Source organism: Ostrea edulis, chromosome 7 (genome assembly GCF_947568905.1).
Source record: "Ostrea edulis chromosome 7, xbOstEdul1.1, whole genome shotgun sequence".
NCBI lineage: Eukaryota > Metazoa > Mollusca > Bivalvia > Ostreida > Ostreidae > Ostrea > Ostrea edulis.
In genome coordinates, this window is record NC_079170.1 from 86,837,773 (window position 1) to 86,861,467 (window position 23,695).

At 34.4% G+C, this 23,695-nt stretch overlaps 2 protein-coding genes across 4 annotated transcripts in view; both read left to right on the forward strand.

The window, feature by feature from the left end:
- Window positions 1–11: 11 nt before the first annotated feature.
- LOC125653414 (28S ribosomal protein S25, mitochondrial-like) lies at window positions 12–9,702 on the forward strand. Its single transcript, XM_048882874.2, has 4 exons — window positions 12–148; window positions 5,287–5,393; window positions 7,732–7,831; window positions 9,104–9,702. The coding sequence occupies exons 1-4, from the start codon at window positions 12–14 to the stop codon at window positions 9,339–9,341; spliced, it is 582 nt and encodes a 193-aa protein (XP_048738831.1). The 3' UTR covers window positions 9,342–9,702.
- A 1,070-nt stretch (window positions 9,703–10,772) lies between these two features.
- The window catches only part of LOC125653394 (regulator of nonsense transcripts 2-like), a 60,802-nt gene continuing 47,879 nt past the window's right edge, over window positions 10,773–23,695 (forward strand). Inside the window, exons 1-5 of one of the 3 annotated variants that reach the window (XM_048882833.2) lie at window positions 10,773–10,957; window positions 16,887–17,022; window positions 19,918–20,028; window positions 20,421–20,598; window positions 20,822–21,014. In XM_048882833.2, the coding sequence (XP_048738790.2) occupies window positions 16,911–17,022; window positions 19,918–20,028; window positions 20,421–20,598; window positions 20,822–21,014 (594 nt within the window). In that variant the 5' untranslated portion in view covers window positions 10,773–10,957; window positions 16,887–16,910. The remainder of the gene's footprint in view (window positions 10,958–16,886; window positions 17,023–19,917; window positions 20,029–20,420; window positions 20,599–20,821; window positions 21,015–23,695) is intronic. The other 2 variants (XM_048882835.2, XM_048882834.2) reach the window with 2 other exon arrangements.

Sequence of the window (23,695 nt, forward strand, 5' to 3'; positions counted from 1 at the left end):
TCACTGCCAAAATGGGTCTTATGCGGGGCCGTGCGCCCATTAGAAGGACGATGGAGTATTTGAAAAGGGGAACTCTTTACGTTAAGCCGAATTTAAAAGTGATGTTGACGAATGTCATTCCAAACAACCCTGCTAGCTCTGGACTGCAGTAAGTAGAATTTGGTAATCTATGGCACGCCGTTTTTACCACAGGAGTTTGAAATTTTATCAAATTTCAAACTCCTATATGTTTTTACATTTATTCCTCATTAAAGATATCTCTCTTTTTTTTTTTTTTTTTTTTTTTTTTTTTTAGAGATATCCTATAAAAGTTATAAGATATCTTCTAAAGTTTATGAGATATCTTATATCTTTTATAAGATATCCCATGAAAGGTATTAAAATATCTTATAAAACATATCTTGTATGTTAATTTAAGATAACTCATAAACTTTATAACAGGGTTGGGTGGTTAAAACCCCGGTTTTAACCAGTGGTTTTAACCGTCCCGGTCAATACTCCCTAAGTGGTCAATACTGGTCAATTGAGATTTAAACTGTCCATTTTCCTATTTTTGTACATTTTTTGCAAAGATAAATTAAGTCTTTTCATTATAATGTATGGATCAATTGGTTATCAATAATTTTCATTAGATAATCAGGGACTGACACTAACGGCTGTCCGATTGTCTGGGACAACTTAAAACGGTGGTCGGACAACTAAGTTCTGTAGTTTACCTGTCCGATGGGACAACCAAAAATAAATGAAGGGTATCCGTGAAATTTTAATAAATTCTACGTGAAAAGAGTCCTTAAAGTTTTTGAAGTACATCTCGTCGATAGAAATAATCTGATAATCAATATGGCGTTTTTCTGGTTTTCCCTGATCTAAATTTAGATTGTTCATTAATATCGACCAATCAGCTTCACGGTGTATTTTAATCGCGCCAATCAGATGTCTCTATTGTCGCGTGATTCTTGGAAGTGAACAAACAGATATAGAACACTTTTTCCGAAGTTAAAATTGAATAATTTTTACGAAAAACATGTCCAAAATGAAAAATTATCAATAGGTTATCAAATAATAATTTATTAAAAAGAATTTAAGGGGAATATTCTCTGATTATTTGATCCATTATAGTCTTAAATAAAACATATTACGACGTAAGAAATGACATGTCAGCTTGATGCCAGAAATGAGTGTCATTCAGATCGGGCATCATTTCTACATCATTTTTTTGTTGGTCAGTTTCGGACAAGTACATTTTCCATTCGGACAACCTAAATTTCATGTTAACTTGTCCGAAGGGACAGGTTGGTATTAAAATTAGTGTCAGTCCCTGATAATTAGATATAATTTCATAAGTTTAATATATTTGGTTTGCTGAAACTGTGATCATAATATCTTCAGAACTATAAAAGAGGGTCACATATAGCATAACTAGACAATAGGATCTGCTTATACATGTACCTGGACAGATTAAGAATAACAGGTAGCTGGACATTAAATAAACAGTGATTTAATATGAATTCAATTGGATGACAGGTGCTGTAGATAAACAATGTGTTGCAATGTACAGAGCAGGAGATGTACCTGAGCACAGGAAACAGAGTTGACAGGTGTCAATTAGCATACTCTGGGACCAGAGAGGACCAGTGTACATGTTATTGTTATAAAAACATCACCAACATTTATTTAACAGTTAAATGAAGATTTGAAACAATAGGTAGTTCTTGATAAACTAAAGAATTTGAACAGAAATAGAAAACACTTCCCCCATCATACTATCTATGGCTTCAACAAAACATAGTTTAGGAAATACCACAATTTTCCTCTCACATTCACTTCTTGACCTGCTAAGAGACACAATCATGAAGTCTAGAGATCCTATTTGGAATTTCTATGATATTGTTGACGACAACAAGACCACAGCAAGATGTAAAGACTGCAATGCTGTTGTCAGTGCCAAAGTAATATGGCTACGAAACAGTTTTAATTTTTACAATAAACTTTTACATTTTCCCAAATTTAACAGAGTCATTTACATTATTTATTTAATATTATGACTTGCAAGTATATTATAAACTGATAGTGCATGTTATGAATTACAGTATTTACCATAATGGCCACTGAAACATTTACAATAACAAACAACACAGACTATAATGACCAAACAATTTTCAATCAACCAGTATTGACCACTATTGACCGGTTTTAACCAGTATTGACCACCGGCCCGGTCAATACTCGTATTGACCACTTTTTTGCCAACCCTGCTTTAAAAGATATCTTATAAATGAATTTTTCGAAGATATATTATAAACTTTATAAGATATCTTTTAAACTTTACAAGATATCTTATAAACTTTAATATGTTGATGGTGCTACCGTTTGAGCAAGTGCAGCAACATATATACATGTACATATTTTGTAATGTTCATGCTTTGATCAGGTTCAATTTAAACAATATTTACTTGCCATATACTCAGTTCATGAATGAAATTAGGCAGCAGAAACAAACCATTTTAGTTTTCTTCCAGGGTTTTATATTAAATCATTAAAACACAAAATATATTATACATGAATGTGATTGAAATATTTTTATACTATTTCCTTTCTGTTGCCTTCACTGACTTGCTTAATCTTTGACACATGGAATGTTCTGAACTGTATGCTCTCGACTGCCTCTACTTTCCTTATTTCTACTCTCCATCTTTCCAAGTCACAAATTGAAAATGCCCAAGTCTTGTTGCAAGTTTACCTTTCAAGTTTGTAAAACTGTGTGAACAGCACTGCGTATGAGCATTTTAAACGTATTTCAATATCAATCTGATTAAAACCAGATCCTGAGATCCGCTCACTTAGATCGCTACACTAGGATCTGACGTAACCCCATAGGGGGTCATGTCCGCATGACCTTTTGCTTGGAATATTCATGAGAACTATCAGCCAGTCAGATTGCGCCATACAGACAATGATGGCTCTTTAGGCGGTTCCTGACAATTCGTCAACAAATTGCTATAATCTCTCTCCCACGAAGTTTATTCCACACTGTAAAATTGTATATTCTCGCATAACGAATTTTAAACTTTTGCAATAATGCCCAATCTATTCCGTTCATACAAACAACAAAATGTACGATATGAAATATACCCAAATTAAATTAATTGTGAATTTTGATTTATGTATGAATAGGGATGGGTATGATTTGAATAGTTTTCAAGATGGTCTACTTAAATAACGCGAGGAATATAACGCCAGTCGACATAAACGGTTCATTGTGACGTCACATCTAGCTGCGATATGTTTTCTTTCAAACCAAACAATCGCAGCCATTTTCCTTGAATTGTGAACTCCATAGGGATTTTTTAGCATTTGAATGAAAGAAAACCTGCAGAGAATAACAGAGTGACGTTGTTTAAATCGCATGTTTAGACAGGTGTGCAGTCGTCTGTCAAACGCACAGCCATTTTTATTGCATCTCTAACGTAAATAATGACGCAAAGGTTCATGGGAGAAAAATTATCATAGGTATAAATCGACAGGGTCAATTTGATTGGCTTAACGAAAGGTCATGCGGACGTGACCTTATATAGGGTTACGTCAGATCCTAGTGTAGCGATCTAAGTGAGCGGATCTCAGGATCTGCTTTTAATCAGATTGATTTTAAATAAATCGATAAATTCAACACTATTACATGATCGGACAACCATCTAATATATAAGCACCTATCTAATTTCTATAAAATAGAATTCATATAACAATCCCCTTATAGCAATGGCATGTTTTGCATGTTTTAGAAGAGAAAATTATAACAATATTTATAATATTGTACATAATCCTAGTTGTAACACAATTATGATGAAATATTTCAGCATTCGCATATAACTATTGAATAAATTGCAACATTGTTGAGCCCCTCTCCACTGTTGTTGTAAAGATACATTAAGATTTATTCAAAAAACTAGAATAGATTTAATCAATGATTTTTTTTTCAGTAGATAATACTGTGGAATCAGTCTAGAATTCGTGGTGGCTCTGTATTTTCGTGGAATTCGTGGGTACCCCTCACCCACGAATTTACATCCTCAACGAATAAAGAATCATAATTACATTCCAGAGTTATCTTTCTTACAAATATATAAATCCATGAAATTACGTACCCACGAACCCGTAAAAATACAGTAATCCACGAAAATTGGCCCCCACGAATTTAAATGATTCTACAGTAGTAAGAGGAATGGTTAGTTATCGTTTAGGGGGAGGGGGGGGGGGGGTGTCATCATGGTTTGCATTTCTGGACGTGCCAAGAAAACAGATTTAAGCAGTCCTAATTTTTAGATGCAGAAAACACAAACTTTAAGATTCAAAAAAATGTTTTTGATCCGACCGAATTCTATCAATTTTTTGTAATTTTTAAAAGTAGCTTCAATTCAGGTCATGTGCTCCTTCACATAGTTTAACAAGTTAGTCTCTTTTTTCCTTGACGTTAAGATAAGCAATTCCTTTTGAGACTTAGTAATCAATCAGATTAAATTTTGTGGTTTGCAGTCGATTTGACACAAATTGAATTTGATGCTATATAATTTACGTATATTATCCCAGTAGCATGACTTAAAATTACAAATGGAAATAACAAGTATTTAGAGCCGCCTGACTGTCAGTCTTATTATTACATACGTACTTCAAAACGTAGTCATGACGTCACATAATCTTGCCCAGCCTTTCATAAACATTGCACCCTGTAAACATTTCGCCTAATGGTGCAATGAATTTTGGAGCTAGGAGATCACAAGATTAGGATATCATGATCATCCACGTAAGTTCACAGTCTTAATCCTAGGTGTGACTTTGTGAGATCTCAGCCATTTTTTACAAGGGACTTCTGGGATTGGGGTCAAAAAAAAAAAATTCGTGCTAAAGGTTTAGATTTAGCTTGGATTAGTTCACACGCTTTAGTCATTAGAGCTCGCTTATAAGATACCTTACAACTTTATAAGATAGCCAAGGTCCTCCAGGCCCTGATGATTTATGGGATTCAATACTTCCCTCTGTGTGAAAGATCTAGCACTGTAGAATTGAAAAGAAGCTTGCTCCATTGATTTTTTTCTGAAGACTTGTTCAATTATTTTCTGTAGCTTGATGTAATCAGCCTCTCAGATATGTTCAGTAATTATGTTAATGATTGTAAGTACATATGTGTATAGTATTTTTGGGGGTGGGTGGGTGGGGTTGAAAAAGACCAATATAAAATGTAAATTAATATACAATGATATGTGTATTTGAAATTCGTATTTTTCTTTCCAGAGAATTTATATTTTGGCATTTACCACAGTTACAATACAAGAATCCTGAAGTTCAGTTCCTGACATTTAGATGTATAGCTCCCACACCCTACATCCAGTTTATCAACAGTAAGTCACATATAATATTTCTACTTATTAATTGCCATGGTATGTATAAATGTCATAAACTCCTCCAGTCTGATTAAAATCAAACCTCTCACTTCGCTCAATATATGGACAATCGCAGCGTAGCGATTGTTCATATATCCATATCGAGCGAAGTGAGAGATTGGATTTTAATCAGACTGGAAAGTCCTCAAGTTTAAGATGAACAGGATCCTAAACTGTGTGAAATTCTTAATTAGTCAATTAAATATTGTTTTCAATATTTATATTTTTAGCTCACCTGAGCTTAAAGCTCAAGTGAGCTTTTCTGATCACCCGTATTCCGGCGTCCGTCAGTCTGTAAACTTTTAACATTTTTGACTTCTTCTCAAAAACCACTGGGCCAATTTCAACCAAAGTTGGCACAAAGCATCCTTAGGTAAAGGGAATTCTAAAGTGTTAAAATAAAGGGCCAGGCCACCTTCCAAGGGGAGATAATCAAGAAAAGGTAAAATAGGGGAGGGTCATTAAAAAATCTTCTTCTCAAGAACCACTGGGCCAGAAAAGATGAAATTTATAGATAAGCTTTATTAGGTAGTGCAGATTCTAAATTGTGAAAACCATGGCCCGGGGGTCGGATGGGGCCACAATAGGGGATCAAAGTTTTACATACAAATATATAGGAAACATCTTTAAAAATCTTCTTCTCAAGAACCACTGAGCCAGAAAAGCTGAGATTTATATGAAAGCTTCCTGATATAGTACAGATTCTAAATTGTTAAAATCCTGACCCCCGGGGGCAGATGGGGCCACAATAGGGGATCAAAGTTTTACATACAAATATATAGGAAAAAACTTGAAAAATCTTCTTCTTAAGAAAAGCTGAGATTTACATGAAAGCTTTCTGATATAGTGCATATTCAAGTTTTTTTAAAATCCTGGCCCCCGGGGGTCGTATGGGGTCACAAGGGGGATCAAAGTTTTACATACAAATATATAGGAAAAATCTTTAAAAATCTTCCTCTCAAGAACCACTGAGCCAGAAAAGCTGAGATTTATATGAAAGCTTTCTGATATAATGCAGATTCAAGCTTGTTAAAATGGTGGCCCCCAGGGGTAGGATGGGACCATAAGGGGGATCAAAGTTTTACATACAAATATATAAGAAAAATCTTTAAAATTCTTCTTCTCAAGAACCACTGAGCCAGAAAAGCTGAGATTTATATGAAAGCTTTCTGATATAGTGCAGATTCAGGTTTGTTAAAACTATGGTCCGCGGAGTTCGGATGGGGCCACAATAGGGGATCAAAGTTTTACATACAAATATATAGGGACAATTTCTTTAAAAATCTTCTCAAGAACCACTGAGCCAGAAAAGCTGATATTTACATGGAAAGCTTCCTAACATAGAGCAAAGTTAAGTTTGTTAAAATCATGGCCCCTGGGGGTAGGATGGGGCCATAAGGGTGATCAAAGTTTTGCGTACAAATATATAGGAAAAATCTTTAAATATCTTCTTCTCAAGAACCATTGGGCCAAAGAAGTTCACATTTACATGAAAGCTTTCTGACATAGTGTAGATTCAAGTTTGCAAAAACTATGGCCTCCAGGGGTAAGTTAGGGCCATAATAAGGACTAAGGTTTTACATGCAAATATATATAGAAAGTCTTCTGATATGGACCAAGGTGACTCAGGTGAGCGATGTGGCCCATGGGCCTCTTGTTGTATTATGGAATGCAATGCCACTATGCCATATAATTAACCTATGACATTTGAAACTTTTAAGGAATTTTATGGATCCATACAGATGGGAATGTGTTTGAAAAAATTACCATAAATGATTGTTGATGAGAAATTACCATAAATGATTGTCGATGAGAAAATGCATTAATTTTCACCTGAAAATTAACCTTTGAAAATGCAGGGTTTTAACCAAAATCAATCTGTAAAATATCTTCTGACAGTAATAGTTTAAATTTTCTAACACTTAACAGATTGTTTGTCTATTATCAAAAAAGGACTTATGTATGTGGTTTTTTTGTTGGGTTTTTTTTTTTTGGGGGGGGGGCAATCAGGGATTCATAGAGCAAGACACAGAGAGAGAATTTCATATAATCATGATGTTTCATTTGGAAAAATCTGTTAGTATTCTTTAGACACCAATTTTGATAAAATCTTGAATGAATTGTCAATAAGAGGCTGAAGTCCCCTTTTGCTGGTCTTTGCTGTGTATCATAATTAGATGCATGAAGTTCTATGATACACAATCTCATTGTCACTGTGGTCAGATTATTAAACTCAAAAGAATTTCATGACAGAAAATAAATTTTACTGTGTTCCTTTTTTTTTTTTTTAACATAGTGTATGGAGAATCCATTGCCATGGACTGTTACCAGCAAAGTAAAGAAGATATTTATGAGGAATTCTTTCGGACATTTTGTTCCACAGATATAGATATGATGTATGTATTATCAACAGGATATCGGAACCATTGTTTTGTCTCCGATTCCGGCGAGATTTTAACATTTAGTCTATCCAACTAGATCACGTTTTCTTTGTTAATTTGGGTAACTTTTCATGAAGCAAGTACACTGTCACATTACTATCAGATACAGAGAGTCTACTAGCACTTTGTGTTGTTTTTCAATGTTGTTGGGTGGGGAGCAAATGGAGAGAAAAAAGTTACTGTCATATCTGTATGAAAATTCTTTGTTACATGTAGCAAGAAAAGTAGTTCTGCCATAAGAAAAAAGGGGTGAGGACTCACAATTCATCGGTTCAACCTTGCATTGCATTTTCACTATTGTACTTGCCTGAAGATCGATGCATAAATTGTGATTATTTTCTATACATCAAAAATTTGTATCATTTCATAGCAGTCGGTTGTTATAATGACTCGAGAAAATCTTGCTAAGTAAATATAGATATACGTACGGTGAGGTAAAAGATGTGATTTTTTTGTTTTTGTCTCCCCAACCAAAAATCAGAAATTTAAATTAATAACTTAAGTTTTTGGTACTAGGGTATTAGTTAGCGACATTCTGAAAAAATAATCTTCAAATCAGGCAGATATCTTTGTATGAGAAATGAGTCGTCTTTAGCATCACTAATTTGTATACAAGAGTTGCCCAAGTGACAGCCTCTATCAAAATATAGAATTAAGGTACTAGTAGTTTAATTCATATTAACTTCTTTTTCTGGAGAGTTCTAAATTTTTGTAGTTCTGATATATCCCATGTAGTTGGCTCACAACAGCATGTCGGACTCGATCGAGAAAGCTTTTCTGATCATAATCTCCGTGACCTGTTTATTGAGGCTGTCAAGTATGAATTGCCATAAAACATTAATTTTGATGGAATAGTCTACTTTATATAGAATGATATCCACGTACATGTCTGATTGTCTGGCTTCACATGTAGGGCATTTAGAGTTGGACTGATATAATTTCTTCTGTTTTCTAAATCAATTCATCAGTTCATTGTTCAATTTTCAGAAAATGTACTAGTCTTGATCAATATGATTCAGATTTTTGAAAACGATTTATCACTTAGCAATTGAACTCTTAATTCATGAAATTAGTTAAAATAGAACCCTTGGTGAGAAAGTTCTTTAATATATCATAAATATTGTGCAGTGTGATAGATTCATCATTATGGGACTCCAGAAAACTTTGTTTCACCCCTTACACATGAATGTGAAGAAAATCATTTCTAATGTATTCTAATTTTGACAGGACGAAAATCCGAAACCAGCAGATGTATGGAGCAGACATTAAAACCAAACGACCTGAACTTTTTGGCCCTAATTATCAAAGACATTGTATCTGTGTTGTGGCAGGACAGGTGCCCTGTCCAGCATTTGAAAAACTACCCAAAGAATTGCGAGGAAAATTCAATCCACTGAATGCCAGAAACAGGTGGAGAAAAGCAGAGGAAGAACTGTTAGGGAATGATCAGGGAACTGAAGTGTGATGTGGAGGTCGTTAGGTGGAGGGGGGAGGTATTCTAAAGACAAGATGGAAGATGGGTAATGCAGTTATATGTGATCAACGAAGGAGCCGTTGCAGAAGGAACTAAGAGATGAGGAGAGGGGGGAGGGTCTGAGATCAATGAATTGACCATTGCAGGGGTAGTTAAGAGAGGCGGATGTAATATAATTTAGATCCGACTTCTTTAATATGAACTGGTACCTCCTGTATATACGTGTTTTAGTGTGTTTGCTCGCCGTTGTACTATAACTACCATCTGAATGTGTGTATTTCATTGACCTCTCAAGGAAAGTGATTGTGTATTTTGAAATTTCATTTATGATAATAAACTGCACAAAATACAAGTGTGACTGTCTTTTATATGAATTTTTGTTGAATGAAGGATAATAAGAGGGGCTATATGAAAAAATGCAATTGGTCAGACAGATGTAATATGTGTATATTACAGAAAAGCTATTTTATCATACATGTATTTAGAAAATGCATTACCATGGGATTCAAGACTCTTAATTATATCAGGATTAGATCCAGGATTTGATGTTTGAACTGAGTATAGGTAAGGAGAGAATTAAACTAATGCGTATGCTGAAGGAAAATTTGTAGAGGACTCCGGCAAGTCTGAAATTATAACGCCAATACCGGTAATTGGAAGTTTAAATGATCAGATATGTAATAATGAAAATCATCACAATCTGACTGAAATCAAACCTTTGATCAGCTCTTGAGAAATGACATACCAGATCGAGAGCAGATTCAAGGGTTTGATTTTAATCAAGATTATCAGAATCATGGATATCAGTTCAGTCAAAACATTTACCTGACAGTATGTATAAATGAAATTGAATAGCAAAGACATTGATCGACCCATCAAAAATCACTTGCATACAAAAGTAAACTGTCACAAATTGACATTATTTATAGTTTCGTTTTGTAGTTACAAAATTTTGATTAATATTAATTGGTTTTTACATGTTTTAGGGTCACCAGAGTCACACAGGTGACCTATTGCTATAGCCTGTGTCTATCGTCATGTGTTGTCCTTCATGCGTTAGCAATTGAATATTTTTAACGTATTGATAACTACCGGTCAATCCAATTCTTTTCAAATTAGGACAAGGGTGACAAAATTAGTAAATTCCAGGATTCCTCCACCCAAGAAGCCATACAGGCGTGACAAAAACTGCCAAATTTTGACCAATTTTTTAAAATCTTCTCTACAGTCTTGCATCTAAGAAAAACTATATGCATAGTCACATAGAGAGGAAGGCCTCTACCTAATTATAAATGTTATGAGCCTTGGGTGAGGATCATTATTTTAATTGCCTCACTATTAAAACCCTAGGGTAATTATCGATTCCTGAAATTTACAATTGTACGAATTGTTTTATGTACGAATTCCTGCTATTTTACTCCCTCTAGCGGAAACGAGAGATAATTCGTGTAGCAGACGCCATGTTTTGAAACGAACGGAAAGTTGGACAAGTTAAAATACATTTAATCAAATTTCCTTGCAAGTAATAATGCAGTGTGTTCGGTGACGGATATCGTATGAAATGCTTTCATGAAGTGATGTGATAATTTAAAGCTGTAATTAGAAGGGTAAGCGTATAGTGCGTAAAAATTGTGAGCGACCGAATTTTCTCACATTCAAAATGGAGAAAAGTAGAATAAGATTGATGGCAAATACAATGTTTACCCTTTGATTTTTAATAAATTTCCAAGAAATATAAAACTTTTTAGGGCTTTTAGATAGAATGATACTGGCGTTTTATAACGCAATTTCATTTATTTATTATCCGTAGATTTACATGGTTACATATTTTTTGTAGAAATATGTATAACACAAGTGTGTTACGGTAAGAAACGGGTTTACCTGAGAGTGTTATATAAATAGACCCACATACAAATATACTAGCATGCACGATACATGCATTAATATGGTAAATCAGCTTAGAGAGGTCCACTGTTCAGGATAATAATGGCTGTTTTTCATAATAGAAGTATACACTTTTCTGGAGACAAGTTATGATTAGTTCCATGATGGTAACCAAATTTTGCCCCACATCACTCACTTGATAAACAGAGGTGCAACTGAGCAGTGATATATCAGTCATATTGATCTCAAATCTGTATGATAAGCATATTGTATCATCAGAATGATACCGTGATAGAGTTGTAAGTAAGTTATAGTAAGTTATACATGTACAGCCAACTGCCAAAAGTTTATAGACAAATGGCGGACGTCAATGTCTAAACGTCAACGTAATACGGATTTTCAGTGGCTATGAAATTACAAAGAGAATAAATCTTACCTCAGTATTTTGTTATATATCCCTTTGATCTGATCATTTTCAACATTCTGATAGGTAGGGATCGATAGAGGTTCCGTATGTAAGTAACGGGTATGTTAATCCAGATGTCATTTATATTTCTCTCCAAGTCAGTGACATTGTTTATATTAGAAAGTCTGCGTTTAAGTTTATTTTTCAACAGAAACCAAATGTTTTCAATTATATTTGCATCAGGTGACTGTGCTGGCCAAAACATACCTGGAATTCTGTTTATTTGTTTATATTCTTGTACAATTCGGGCACGGTGAACCGGGGCATTGTCATCTTGAAATATGTAATCGTTAGTAGGAAAAATTTTCACTACAACCGGCCACAATTGTTCTTCAAGGATATCAATATATTTATTTGCATTAATGTTGCCATTAACCACCGTTAGTGTGCCAACTCCATTCCAGGTAATGCATCCCCACAACATTAAACTCATAGCAGGTTTCGGTGGTGCGCCGGGGCTGATGCACGCTGGTAACCATTCTTCTCCTGCCTTTCTCCAAATATAAACTCGATTGTTTTGTCCCAAAACAACTTTACATTCATCAGAGAAGATCACTTTTGACCAGTTATAGTCAACAGTCCACCGTCGTTTACCTCTCGCCCATGCCACACGGTTTTTCCTATTTTGTTCCCGAATCCTAATTTTCTTCCTGCATACACGTCGATGGTACTTATTTTTTGACAAATAACGATGAATTGATCTTTCAGACACGGGAACTTGCCTACCTTGATTAAATTGTCCTGTTATGTCTTTTAATGGAGTGGTACGGTTAAATTTTACAAGCCGCAATAGTTGACGCTCGTCTCTAACGTCCATTTTTCTGGGGCGTCCCGAATTTTTAGCATTTCCCGCACTTCCTCGAATTTCACACCGTTTTACAACAGCATACACGGTTTTCCGGTCCATTTTCAATACCCTAGCAGTTTCAGAATAATTTCCCGTTTGTCTGTAACTGTCTACGACAATTTGTTTCACAGCTGGCGATAAATTCTTAGACTTTCCCATAGCTAGATTCAGAAGCTTGTATCAGACGATCATCAAATAAATACCAACATATGACGTCACATATGACGACACAAGACCCTGTACTTATATATGGTATGCATACGGAATCCCCGTTATCTATATATAGAATTTACAAAAGAAAAAACAAGCCACTTCCGTGAAGTTGGAATTTAGATCCGCCATTTTGTCTATAAACTTTTGGCAGGTGGCTGTATTTGTCATTAGTATATATGGAATGATTCTATGTTGACAAAAAATATCTAAGTCTTCATCTTTTGTTACTTTTATGCAGTTAATGAACTACATGTTTACTCAGAAGGTCTTGTGATTTTTCAATTTTTTTAAAATCATTTGTCAAATATGTTTTATTAGATTAAATTATCAGGAGTGACCATAATTTGAACTCATTTTATAATCATGTTATTTGATTCGCAGATCTTTAATATACAGTTTATTCTGCTGAATGTTTGAAAATTTACATATTCCTATAGTAATTTAACGGAATAAACCAAATTTAAAGAGCAAATAACTCTAACACTTTATTGCGAATCAAATAACATGATAATGCCCATATAAAGTAATTTTATACCAACTAATTTCTTTTATAAATGATTGAAATATGTGTACATTTTTCTCTCATGACCCATGAGCTATACTGTAAATGTGAGACTGGTGTAACTTTCGCTTTCACAACATGTTTGAAATATGGTCCAATAGAAGTAAGCCACACAGGAAATGTTAATATACATATGTAGTCTCATTTGGACATTGTTATTTTTTTCATTTGAAGATTGATTACAATTTTGTCATACATGCAAAGCCATCTAAGCATACAAATTTTACCAAATCAGAACAAAACTAAAGAAAATTTGTAAGATTTTAGTCGTTCTGGTTATGATATGATAAAGATCTTTGTTTTACACAACATACCGGTATAACCATGTGGTTAGTGGTGGTCTTGTTCCTGATTCATGTTATTTAAATCAATTTTATTGAATGTGTTGTCACAGTCTGATATAAATCAGTGTTATTGTGTTGTCACAGTCTGATATAAATCAGTGTTATTGTGTTGTCATAGTCTGATATAAATCAGTGTTATTGTGTTGTCATAGTCTGATATAAATCAGTGTTATTGTGTTGTCACAGTCTGATCTAAATCAGTTATTGTGTTGTCACAGTCTGATCTAAATCAGTGTTATTGTGTCATCACAGTCTGATCTAAATCAGTGTTATTGTGTCATCACAGTCTGATATAAATCAGTGTTATTGTGTTGTCACAGTCTGATATAAATCAGTGTTATTGTGTCATCACAGTCTGATATAAATCAGTGTTATTGTGTTGTCACAGTCTGATATAAATCAGTGTTATTGTGTTGTCACAGTCTGATATAAATCAGTGTTATTGTGTTGTCACAGTCTGATATAAATCAGTGTTATTGTGTTATCACAGTCTGATATAAATCAGTGTTATTGTGTTGTCACAGTCTGATATAAATCAGTGTTATTGTGTTGTCACAGTCTGATATAAATCAGTGTTATTGTGTTTAATATTACAGTCTGATATAAATCAGTGTTATTGTGTCATCACAGTCTGATCTAAATCAGTGTTATTGTGTCATCACAGTCTGATCTAAATCAGTGTTATTGTGTCATCACAGTCTGATATAAATCAGTGTTATTGTGTTGTCACAGTCTGATATAAATCAGTGTTATTGTGTCATCACAGTCTGATATAAATCAGTGTTATTGTGTCATCACAGTCTGATATAAATCAGTGTTATTGTGTTGTCACAGTCTGATCTAAATCAGTGTTATTGTGTTGTCACAGTCTGATCTAAATCAGTGTTATTGTGTCATCACAGTCTGATAAAAATCAGTGTTATTGTGTTGTCACAGTCTGATATAAATCAGTGTTATTGTGTTGTCACAGTCTGATATAAATCAGTGTTATTGTGTTATCACAGTCTGATATAAATCAGTGTTATTGTGTTGTCACAGTCTGATATAAATCAGTGTTATTGTGTTGTCACAGTCTGATATAAATCAGTGTTATTGTGTCATCACAGTCTGATATAAATCAGTGTTATTGTGTTTAATATTACAGTCTGATATAAATCAGTGTTATTGTGTTGTCACAGTCTGATATAAATCAGTGTTATTGTGTTGTCACAGTCTGATATAAATCAGTGTTATTGTGTCATCACAGTCTGATATAAATCAGTGTTATTGTGTTGTCACAGTCTGATCTAAATCAGTGTTATTGTGTTGTCACAGTCTGATCTAAATCAGTGTTATTGTGTTTAATATTACAGTCTGATATAAATCAGTGTTATTGTGTTTAATATTACAGTCTGATATAAATCAGTGTTATTGTGTTGTCACAGTCTGATATAAATCAGTGTTATTGTGTCATCACAGTCTGATATAAATCAGTGTTATTGTGTCATCACAGTCTGATATAAATCAGTGTTATTGTGTCATCACAGTCTGATATAAATCAGTGTTATTGTGTTGTCACAGTCTGATATAAATCAGTGTTATTGTGTCATCACAGTCTGATATAAATCAGTGTTATTGTGTCATCACAGTCTGATATAAATCAGTGTTATTGTGTTGTCACAGTCTGATATAAATCAGTGTTATTGTGTTGTCACAGTCTGATCTAAATCAGTGTTATTGTGTTTAATATTACAGTCTGATATAAATCAGTGTTATTGTGTTTAATATTACAGTCTGATATAAATCAGTGTTATTGTGTTGTCACAGTCTGATATAAATCAGTGTTATTGTGTCATCACAGTCTGATATAAATCAGTGTTATTGTGTTGTCACAGTCTGATATAAATCAGTGTTATTGTGTCATCACAGTCTGATATAAATCAGTGTTATTGTGTCATCACAGTCTGATATAAATCAGTGTTATTGTGTCATCACAGTATGATATAAATCAGTGTTATTGTGTCATCACAGTCTGATATAAATCAGTGTTATTGTGTCGTCACAGTCTGATCTAAATCAGTGTTATTGTGTTGTCACAGTCTGATATAAATCAGTGTTATTGTGTTATCACAGTCTGATATAAATCAGTGTTATTGTGTCATCACAGTCTGATATAAATCAGTGTTATTGTGTTGTCACAGTCTGATATAAATCAGTGTTATTGTGTTGTCACAGTCTGATCTAAATCAGTGTTATTGTGTTTAATATTACAGTCTGATATAAATCAGTGTTATTGTGTTTAATATTACAGTCTGATATAAATCAGTGTTATTGTGTTGTCACAGTCTGATATAAATCAGTGTTATTGTGTCATCACAGTCTGATATAAATCAGTGTTATTATGTCATCACAGTCTGATATAAATCAGTGTTATTGTGTCATCACAGTCTGATATAAATCAGTGTTATTGTGTTGTCACAGTCTGATATAAATCAGTGTTATTGTGTCATCACAGTCTGATATAAATCAGTGTTATTGTGTCATCACAGTCTGATATAAATCAGTGTTATTGTGTTGTCACAGTCTGATATAAATCAGTGTTATTGTGTTGTCACAGTCTGATCTAAATCAGTGTTATTGTGTTTAATATTACAGTCTGATATAAATCAGTGTTATTGTGTTTAATATTACAGTCTGATATAAATCAGTGTTATTGTGTTGTCACAGTCTGATATAAATCAGTGTTATTGTGTCATCACAGTCTGATATAAATCAGTGTTATTGTGTCATCACAGTCTGATATAAATCAGTGTTATTGTGTCATCACAGTCTGATATAAATCAGTGTTATTGTGTTGTCACAGTCTGATATAAATCAGTGTTATTGTGTCATCACAGTCTGATATAAATCAGTGTTATTGTGTCATCACAGTCTGATATAAATCAGTGTTATTGTGTTGTCACAGTCTGATATAAATCAGTGTTATTGTGTCGTCACAGTCTGATATAAATCAGTGTTATTGTGTTGTCACAGTCTGATCTAAATCAGTGTTATTGTGTTGTCACAGTCTGATATAAATCAGTGTTATTGTGTTGTCACAGTCTGATATAAATCAGTGTTATTGTGTTGTCACAGTCTGATATAAATCAGTGTTATTGTGTTGTCACAGTCTGATATAAATCAGTGTTATTGTGTTGTCACAGTCTGATATAAATCAGTGTTATTGTGTTATGGTTTGTAGGCTCATCAAAGAACAGCTCTTGACATGAGTGATTCTCAGGAACCTAGTGACAAAGTTTCATCAAGCAAACCGAAAAACACCGAGAAATCCTCAGCCAGTGGTGCCTCACAGAGGTCATTTGACAGACCAGCCTCAGGTGATTAGATCTGATGAGAATTAACTATGCTGGCATACTAGTGTAATATGTACAAATGTGTAGATCATTATCGTAACAATGGTTATCTAAGTTATCATTGATAAGCGTGAAGTGTTAAACTAAGGAATGTGATGTGTATATATACAGTGAAACTTCTCCAAATCGCCCCCCTCAGAAAACCGGTTCTCCCTGATTATCAGCCGATTTTCAAAGTCCCTGCAGAAATCTTAACATTTCCTTAAAAAGAAATTCTTATGAAACTGGTCACCCCTGATAAACAGACACCCTTTTAAAGAACATTTGTTAACAAACATGTAATTTACCCTTATTAAGCCAGCCATCATTTGGAAACCTAAAAATTTGACTGGGTGTGAAAAATGTCTGACCTACAGGTGGGAAATTATCAACAGGAGGTGTGAAAAACACAAGTGGCCTCTTTAATTTCCACATCATGGTTTACCTGTGCTGTCAAGGGTGTTAAGTGACACTTGGCTAATCCAAGTGACCCTTCCAAATTCTGTATGAAATGCAATTAACAGATATTGGACATATTGAATGAATACAGTATCTAATGCCATATTGTTGCACCATACTAATGTATGGATGTAAGCGGAAGTGAATAAAGAACAAACCCATGATTGATAATGATAATTATCAAAAGATAAATTAATTTTCATGGTTTACATAGACTTAGAATTCCAAAGAAATACTCAAATCACAGTGTTACCTCTTTATATTGCCAGCTTTTGTCCCAGCCTATTATAATATCGAGAGTGGCATTATGGAGAGTTTGGTCATTTTAGTTCATTGATTTGAGAAAATGGGGTTGATCAATTGATAAATTATCATCCTTTTATTGTCATCCACATGACACAATATGTATTTTTATTATATACCCATCAATGTATCGTTCGTTGATACTGTGGATTTCACAGCGTGTGATCCGGTTTTCCGGATCACCACACTGTGGTTTTCTGATTCCGTACCAGTATCCTCTGAAACCGATGCCGTCACAATGACGTCACAATGCATCAACGTTATTTGTGGAAAATATTGACCGCGTCACAAACAAAACTGCGTACACAAAACATATTTTCATGGTATGTCTGTGTTTTTGATAATTTGGATTGCATTTAGTATCTTATAAATGTGGATTTAAAAGGCAAAAGGGGGTATATAATAAATTTATCATTACTACAGTAACTTGATCCGAAGAGTCACATCACGTCTCGTTGACAGGCGCGGATCATCAGATCAAACTCGACGCTTCGCGTCTCGTGTGATCTGATGATCCACGCCTGTCAACTCGACGTGATCCGACTCTTCGGATCAAGTTACTGTAGTAATAATATATATGCATGAAATTATTTTGCTTTACTTCTTAAAACTTTGCTAAAAAATACATAATTATTCTGTGCATGTGTAAAACACATATTACTAAGTAAATCTACAACACTTTCATTTGTGCATGGCAGTTTCTATGTTGACTGAATAGGTTGAGCTGTTGACACACACACATGTTATGGCTGCAACTTTTTTTCTGGAACATAGAAATATGATGTCATACACATAAATAGTACACACAATAATCTCATGGTACACAAAATTTAGAGCAGTTGATAGCAGAGATTTGATTTGTGTGCAAACGGACATTGGTCGAAGTTTGCAGCTGATAGTAGTATCATTTCTCCATGGTTCCTGCTTTGGCAATACTACTGGACAATGCAAAGACAATTTTGAATTGAGTATGTTCAAGTTATTATTGCAATTACCTACACTGTATGCTTACCTGTTTTCATGACACATACTAAATTTAGTTTCACTCTGATTCAACACAGCAGACCAATTAAAAATATGTATGATTAGGGCTTCTGATCCCTGGTCATTGGCATTGTTATCTGGGGATTTAGAAAGGCAATTTGAACTTTTGTACTTGGATGGCAGATAGACAAAATTGGTGTTATTTCGGGTTTTTAGCTTGTATGGAAATCCGTTCTACATATTTCGGTGGCGGTATGCAGGGGTGGCGATATACTAAGGTAACGCTGTACAATTTCATATTTACTACTGCATGTACTTTTCAAAAACGTCAAAACAAATTTGTTAATGACATAAGCAATGGATGTATAAACTGAATGTTTATAGGTAAGAGAAATTCCAATTATAGGCCTCAGTGTTTTCTTTATGTATCCTGCTATAGATTTTCAGTTTAAAATTAGTTGATTTCAGTGAGAATATTTCTTGTAATAATTATCTGTAGATACAAGCTTACTAGTTTGATCTCCACTGATAATTGATCATAGATAACCAGATCAAAGTGAACAGTACCTACTTTGTGAGAGATAAAATGTCTCTAATTGCTAATTTCTTGGTAAACCGGCCACCCCTCTAAACTGGCCTTTTTTTTTTCGGATCGAGAGCCGGCCGGTTTAGAGAAGTTTCATGGTATACAGTATATCTTTTATTTTTTAATTCAGATTTTTAAATGGGAATTAAAGGATAATAAATTATTAACATCTTTTGACGTATGTTTTATATGCACACACTCTATCACACATACATGTAGACATATTTTATCTATAATGTTCATGATATGTTTGCTTTATGCTGCTTAGATATACCACATTGAGACAATAATGGTAGTACTATGTAACTAAATCTTTATTCTGTTTATTAGATCTCATACAAGAAAACCATTGCTTTTTGAGCATAAGTAAAAGTCTTTATTATACCAGAGCCCAGTTGCATGAAATATGACGGAAGTTTAACTGACAGTTAACACTGCATGTAGGAATTAATGACAAGTTAACCGTCAGTTGAAGGTAACTACGGTAAACTTCGTGCAACTGGGTCCAGGAATTGCGGCATGTATATTAGGTATTCCATATCTTGTAGGAAAGTCCCGATTGGATACATCCAGACGTTATGATGACAGACCTTCAAAGCCTGCCTACAAAGCCTCTCCATCTTCTAAAGGCGGAACCTCAGGATTTGATGCCAAAAGAGGTAACCATTGCAACTTAAATGAAAATGAAGATGTTATTGGATTATCATGCATTAAAAAGTTTTGAAAATGGATAGGTTTCATGTACATATTAAAGCATGTATTTTTGTTTTCCTGCAATCATAAGTGAATGTTTTATATTGATAAAGTTTCATACTTATTTGATTAATTCTGCTTTTCTGTCACTGATATGTTGTAGACTTATATGTTTTGTTATATTATGCTAATAAGTTAGATTTGACAATTTTAGAAAAAAATTGCATAAAATTATTAGAAAGGGACATTTCAATAAAATCCAATAAATGATGGATTCATTTTAGTTTTCTCATGTGAATGGAGTACATATTTTGTATATGTATAGAAATATGTCTCTTTTCTCTTTGCTTTGGTTTAGGAGTGGGCAAGAGTCAAAGTGAGTCTGGATATTCTGATCGGGGAGGGAACTCCAAACGGGGGAGTGACTCTAGGTCCAGCAGTGGAGCTAAGGGAGATAAGTGGTCTCAAAGAGGGGACAGAGGACCACCTAAACCAGCAGCCAAGGGGGCTACTACAGACAGGGCTGGAAAACGAACGTAAGAAAGCTGTCAAATGAGAAATGATGGAAATTCCTCAGAACTACATTGAAGTAGAATAAAGAGTTAAACATTAGAGGGATGTTTACTTTTGTCACTATCAGGCAATATTTAGCAGATCAGGACTAAGTTAGAAACACTATGAATCCAGCTTAAAACAAAATTTTTTAATTTGGAATAGCAAAAGTAAGATAATCTGAAAGCATTGTGTGTTGTTTGACAGTGGTAAAGATGAGAGATCATCTGAAGAAAAGGGAGATAAAAGAGATGACAAGAAATCATCAGTGAGTAAGGAGTTGAAGTCTGCTGCAGAGCTAGAGGAGCAGTGGCAGAACGAGGATGAGAAGAAGAGGAAAGCAGAGGAGGAGGCTAAGAAGATCGAAGAGGAGCGGATCAGAAAAGAGGAGGAGGAGAAGGTACTGAGCAATTGAGCCTCACTTTACACGGCGAATCAACTGGATGATATTGAAGCATTCTAATGATCTAAGGGCTATTCCAGAAATAAATACATTGGGGGGGAGTAGGGAGGCACCTTTTGTATATACCAAGCACCCATAAAAAAAAAAATAAAAAATTGTCACATGACCCATCAAATTGATAAAACTCATTTTACAATGACCCATCTAATTAAAAATTTAAAAAATGAAAACAGTACAAATCTCACAAGGTTTTCGGGACAAACATTTGCGCAGCGAGCTAGTGTGAAGCGCTGGCTCATACAGCGAGCTCTAATGACTAGAGCGCGGGAAATAATCCGAGCTAAATCTCAACCTCTAACAAGGAAAATTTTTTGACGCCAATCCCAGAAGGCCTTTGTCAAAAATGGCTGAGATCTCGCTAAGTCACACCTTGGAATATGATTGTGAATTTACGCGGAATATTATCCTAATCTTGTGGCCTCCTAGATCCAAAATTTAGTTCACCATTAGGCGAAATGTTTAATGGAGTGCAATGTTTATGAAAGGCAGGCTAAGATGATGTGTGACGTCATGTCTACGTTTTGACGTACGTCATAATAAGGCAGACAGTGGCGGATCTAAATACGTACTTGTTAAAAGTCATACTACCGGGACATTATTATTATGTGAACATTAGGCATACATAATCGATTAAATTCTCAATAGGAATTTATTCTAACAACAACAAATAAATAGGGAGACTAACTTCTTAAAAATTGTTAGAATATGTGAGGGATCACAGCTACTGAATTTGTGCAATTGGAAAAATTACAAAAAATCGATCGGATTGAAAACATTTTTAGCTCTTCTGAGCCAAAGGCTCAAAGAGCTAATGCTATGGTCATTTGTGCGGTGTGCGTAAACTTTTTAGAAAAAGGGCTATAACTCAAGAACCCCTTGGCCAATTTTTTTCAAATTTGTTACAGGGTATCATTGGCCCAAGGGCTTTCATACATACTAAATAAAGGGATGTGACCCTTTAACAAGGGGAGATAATCAGGAAAATACAAACAAAAGTAGTGGTTGCTAAAAAATCTTCTTCTCAAGAACCACAGGGCAGATTATCACCAAACTTACACATAAGGATGAGAATATGTTGTAGATTAAAAATTGTTCAAGGCATTACCCTGGGGCAAAGGGCATGGTCTCAAGGTCACTTCAAAGTTGACCTAAATTTAAATTTTTTTTAAATTCCTTAAATCTTAGATATTTTAGTCATTATAAGGACTAGGATCATCAAATTTTGACAGTTGATGCATCTTAGGACCTTGTGTCAAGTTGTCTCAAAAGTAGGTCACGGTGACCTACTTTTTGAATTTTGCAGGTATTTATTTTAAAATTAATTTTGATGCATATCTTGGACACTTTGAAGCCTATGATCATCAAAACTTGTCAGTTGGTGGATCATGGGACCTTGAAATGCGTCAACTGAAAAATAGGTCACCGTGACCTACTTTCTGAATTTTATGGCTTATCATTTATAGATATATTTTAAGTTGTTATTTCAAATACCGAGAGGTATAGAATCATCAAATCTTGTAAGTTGATGCATCTTGAGGCCTTGAAACATATTTATAAAAAAGTAGGTCACAGTGACCTACTTTTTGAATTTTGCAGATATTCAAATTTCACATTTTCAATTTTAGATGCATATTTTGGGCACTGTAAAACCTAGGATCATCAAACTTTGTCAGTTGATGCGTCGTCAGTCTTCGGTTTGTGTCAACCAAAAAGTAGGTCACCGTGACCTACTTTTGGTATTTGACAGCTAAATTACTATATTTCAGACACTATTTGACCTACAATCATCAAACTTTGTCAGTTGATGCATCTTGAGTCTTCGGAGTGTATCGACCAAAAAGTAGGTCACTGTGACCTACTTTTGGCATTTGACAGTTATATTTATATATTTCAGTCACTAATTGACCTACAATCATCAAACTTTGACAGTTGATGCATCTTGAGTCAATGGAGTGTGTCGACCAAAAAGTAGGTCACCTTGACCTACTTTTGGAATTTGACGGCTATATTTATATATTTCAAATACTATTTGACCTACAGTCATCAAACTTTGTCAGTTGATGGGTCTTGCATGTTCGAAGGGTTTCAACCAAAAAGTAGGTCAACTTGACCTACTTTTGGAATTGGACACCTATATTTATATATTTCAGATACTATTTGACCTACAGTCATCAAACTTTGTCAGTTGATGCGTCTTGCATGTTCAAAGGGTGTTGATCAAAAAGTAGGTCACCTTGACCTACTTTTGGAATTGGACAGCTATATTTATATATTTCAGATACTATTTGACCTACAGTCATCAAACTTTGTCAGTTGAAGGGTCTTGCATGTTCGGAGTTCGCTGACCAGAAAGTAGGTCACCATGACCTACGATTGGAATTTGACAGCTATATTTCAATATTCAGATAGTAATTGGCTTAAAATCATCAAACTTTGTCAGTTGATATTTCTTGGGTTCTCAAAATGTGTAAACCAAAAAGTAGGTCACATTGACCTACTTTTTTTGAATTCTTAGGATTTAACTAAAGATTTAGAATACTAAGAGGCTAAGAATAGAAATGGTGGGGTTGTACAATTTATCAGAAGAGCGATTCTAGGCCCTTGGGCCTCTTGTTTAA

Excerpts from the sequence above, each read along its gene's own strand:
- LOC125653414 (XM_048882874.2), top strand. The coding sequence starts at position 12 with ATGGGTCTTATGCGGGGCCGTGCGCCCATTAGAAGGACGATGGAGTAT. Across the intron at positions 5,394-7,731 it reads CTACATCCAGTTTATCAACA|TGTATGGAGAATCCATTGCC; the intron begins GTAAGTCACATA and ends TTTTTAACATAG. Across the intron at positions 7,832-9,103 it reads TCCACAGATATAGATATGAT|GACGAAAATCCGAAACCAGC; the intron begins GTATGTATTATC and ends TAATTTTGACAG.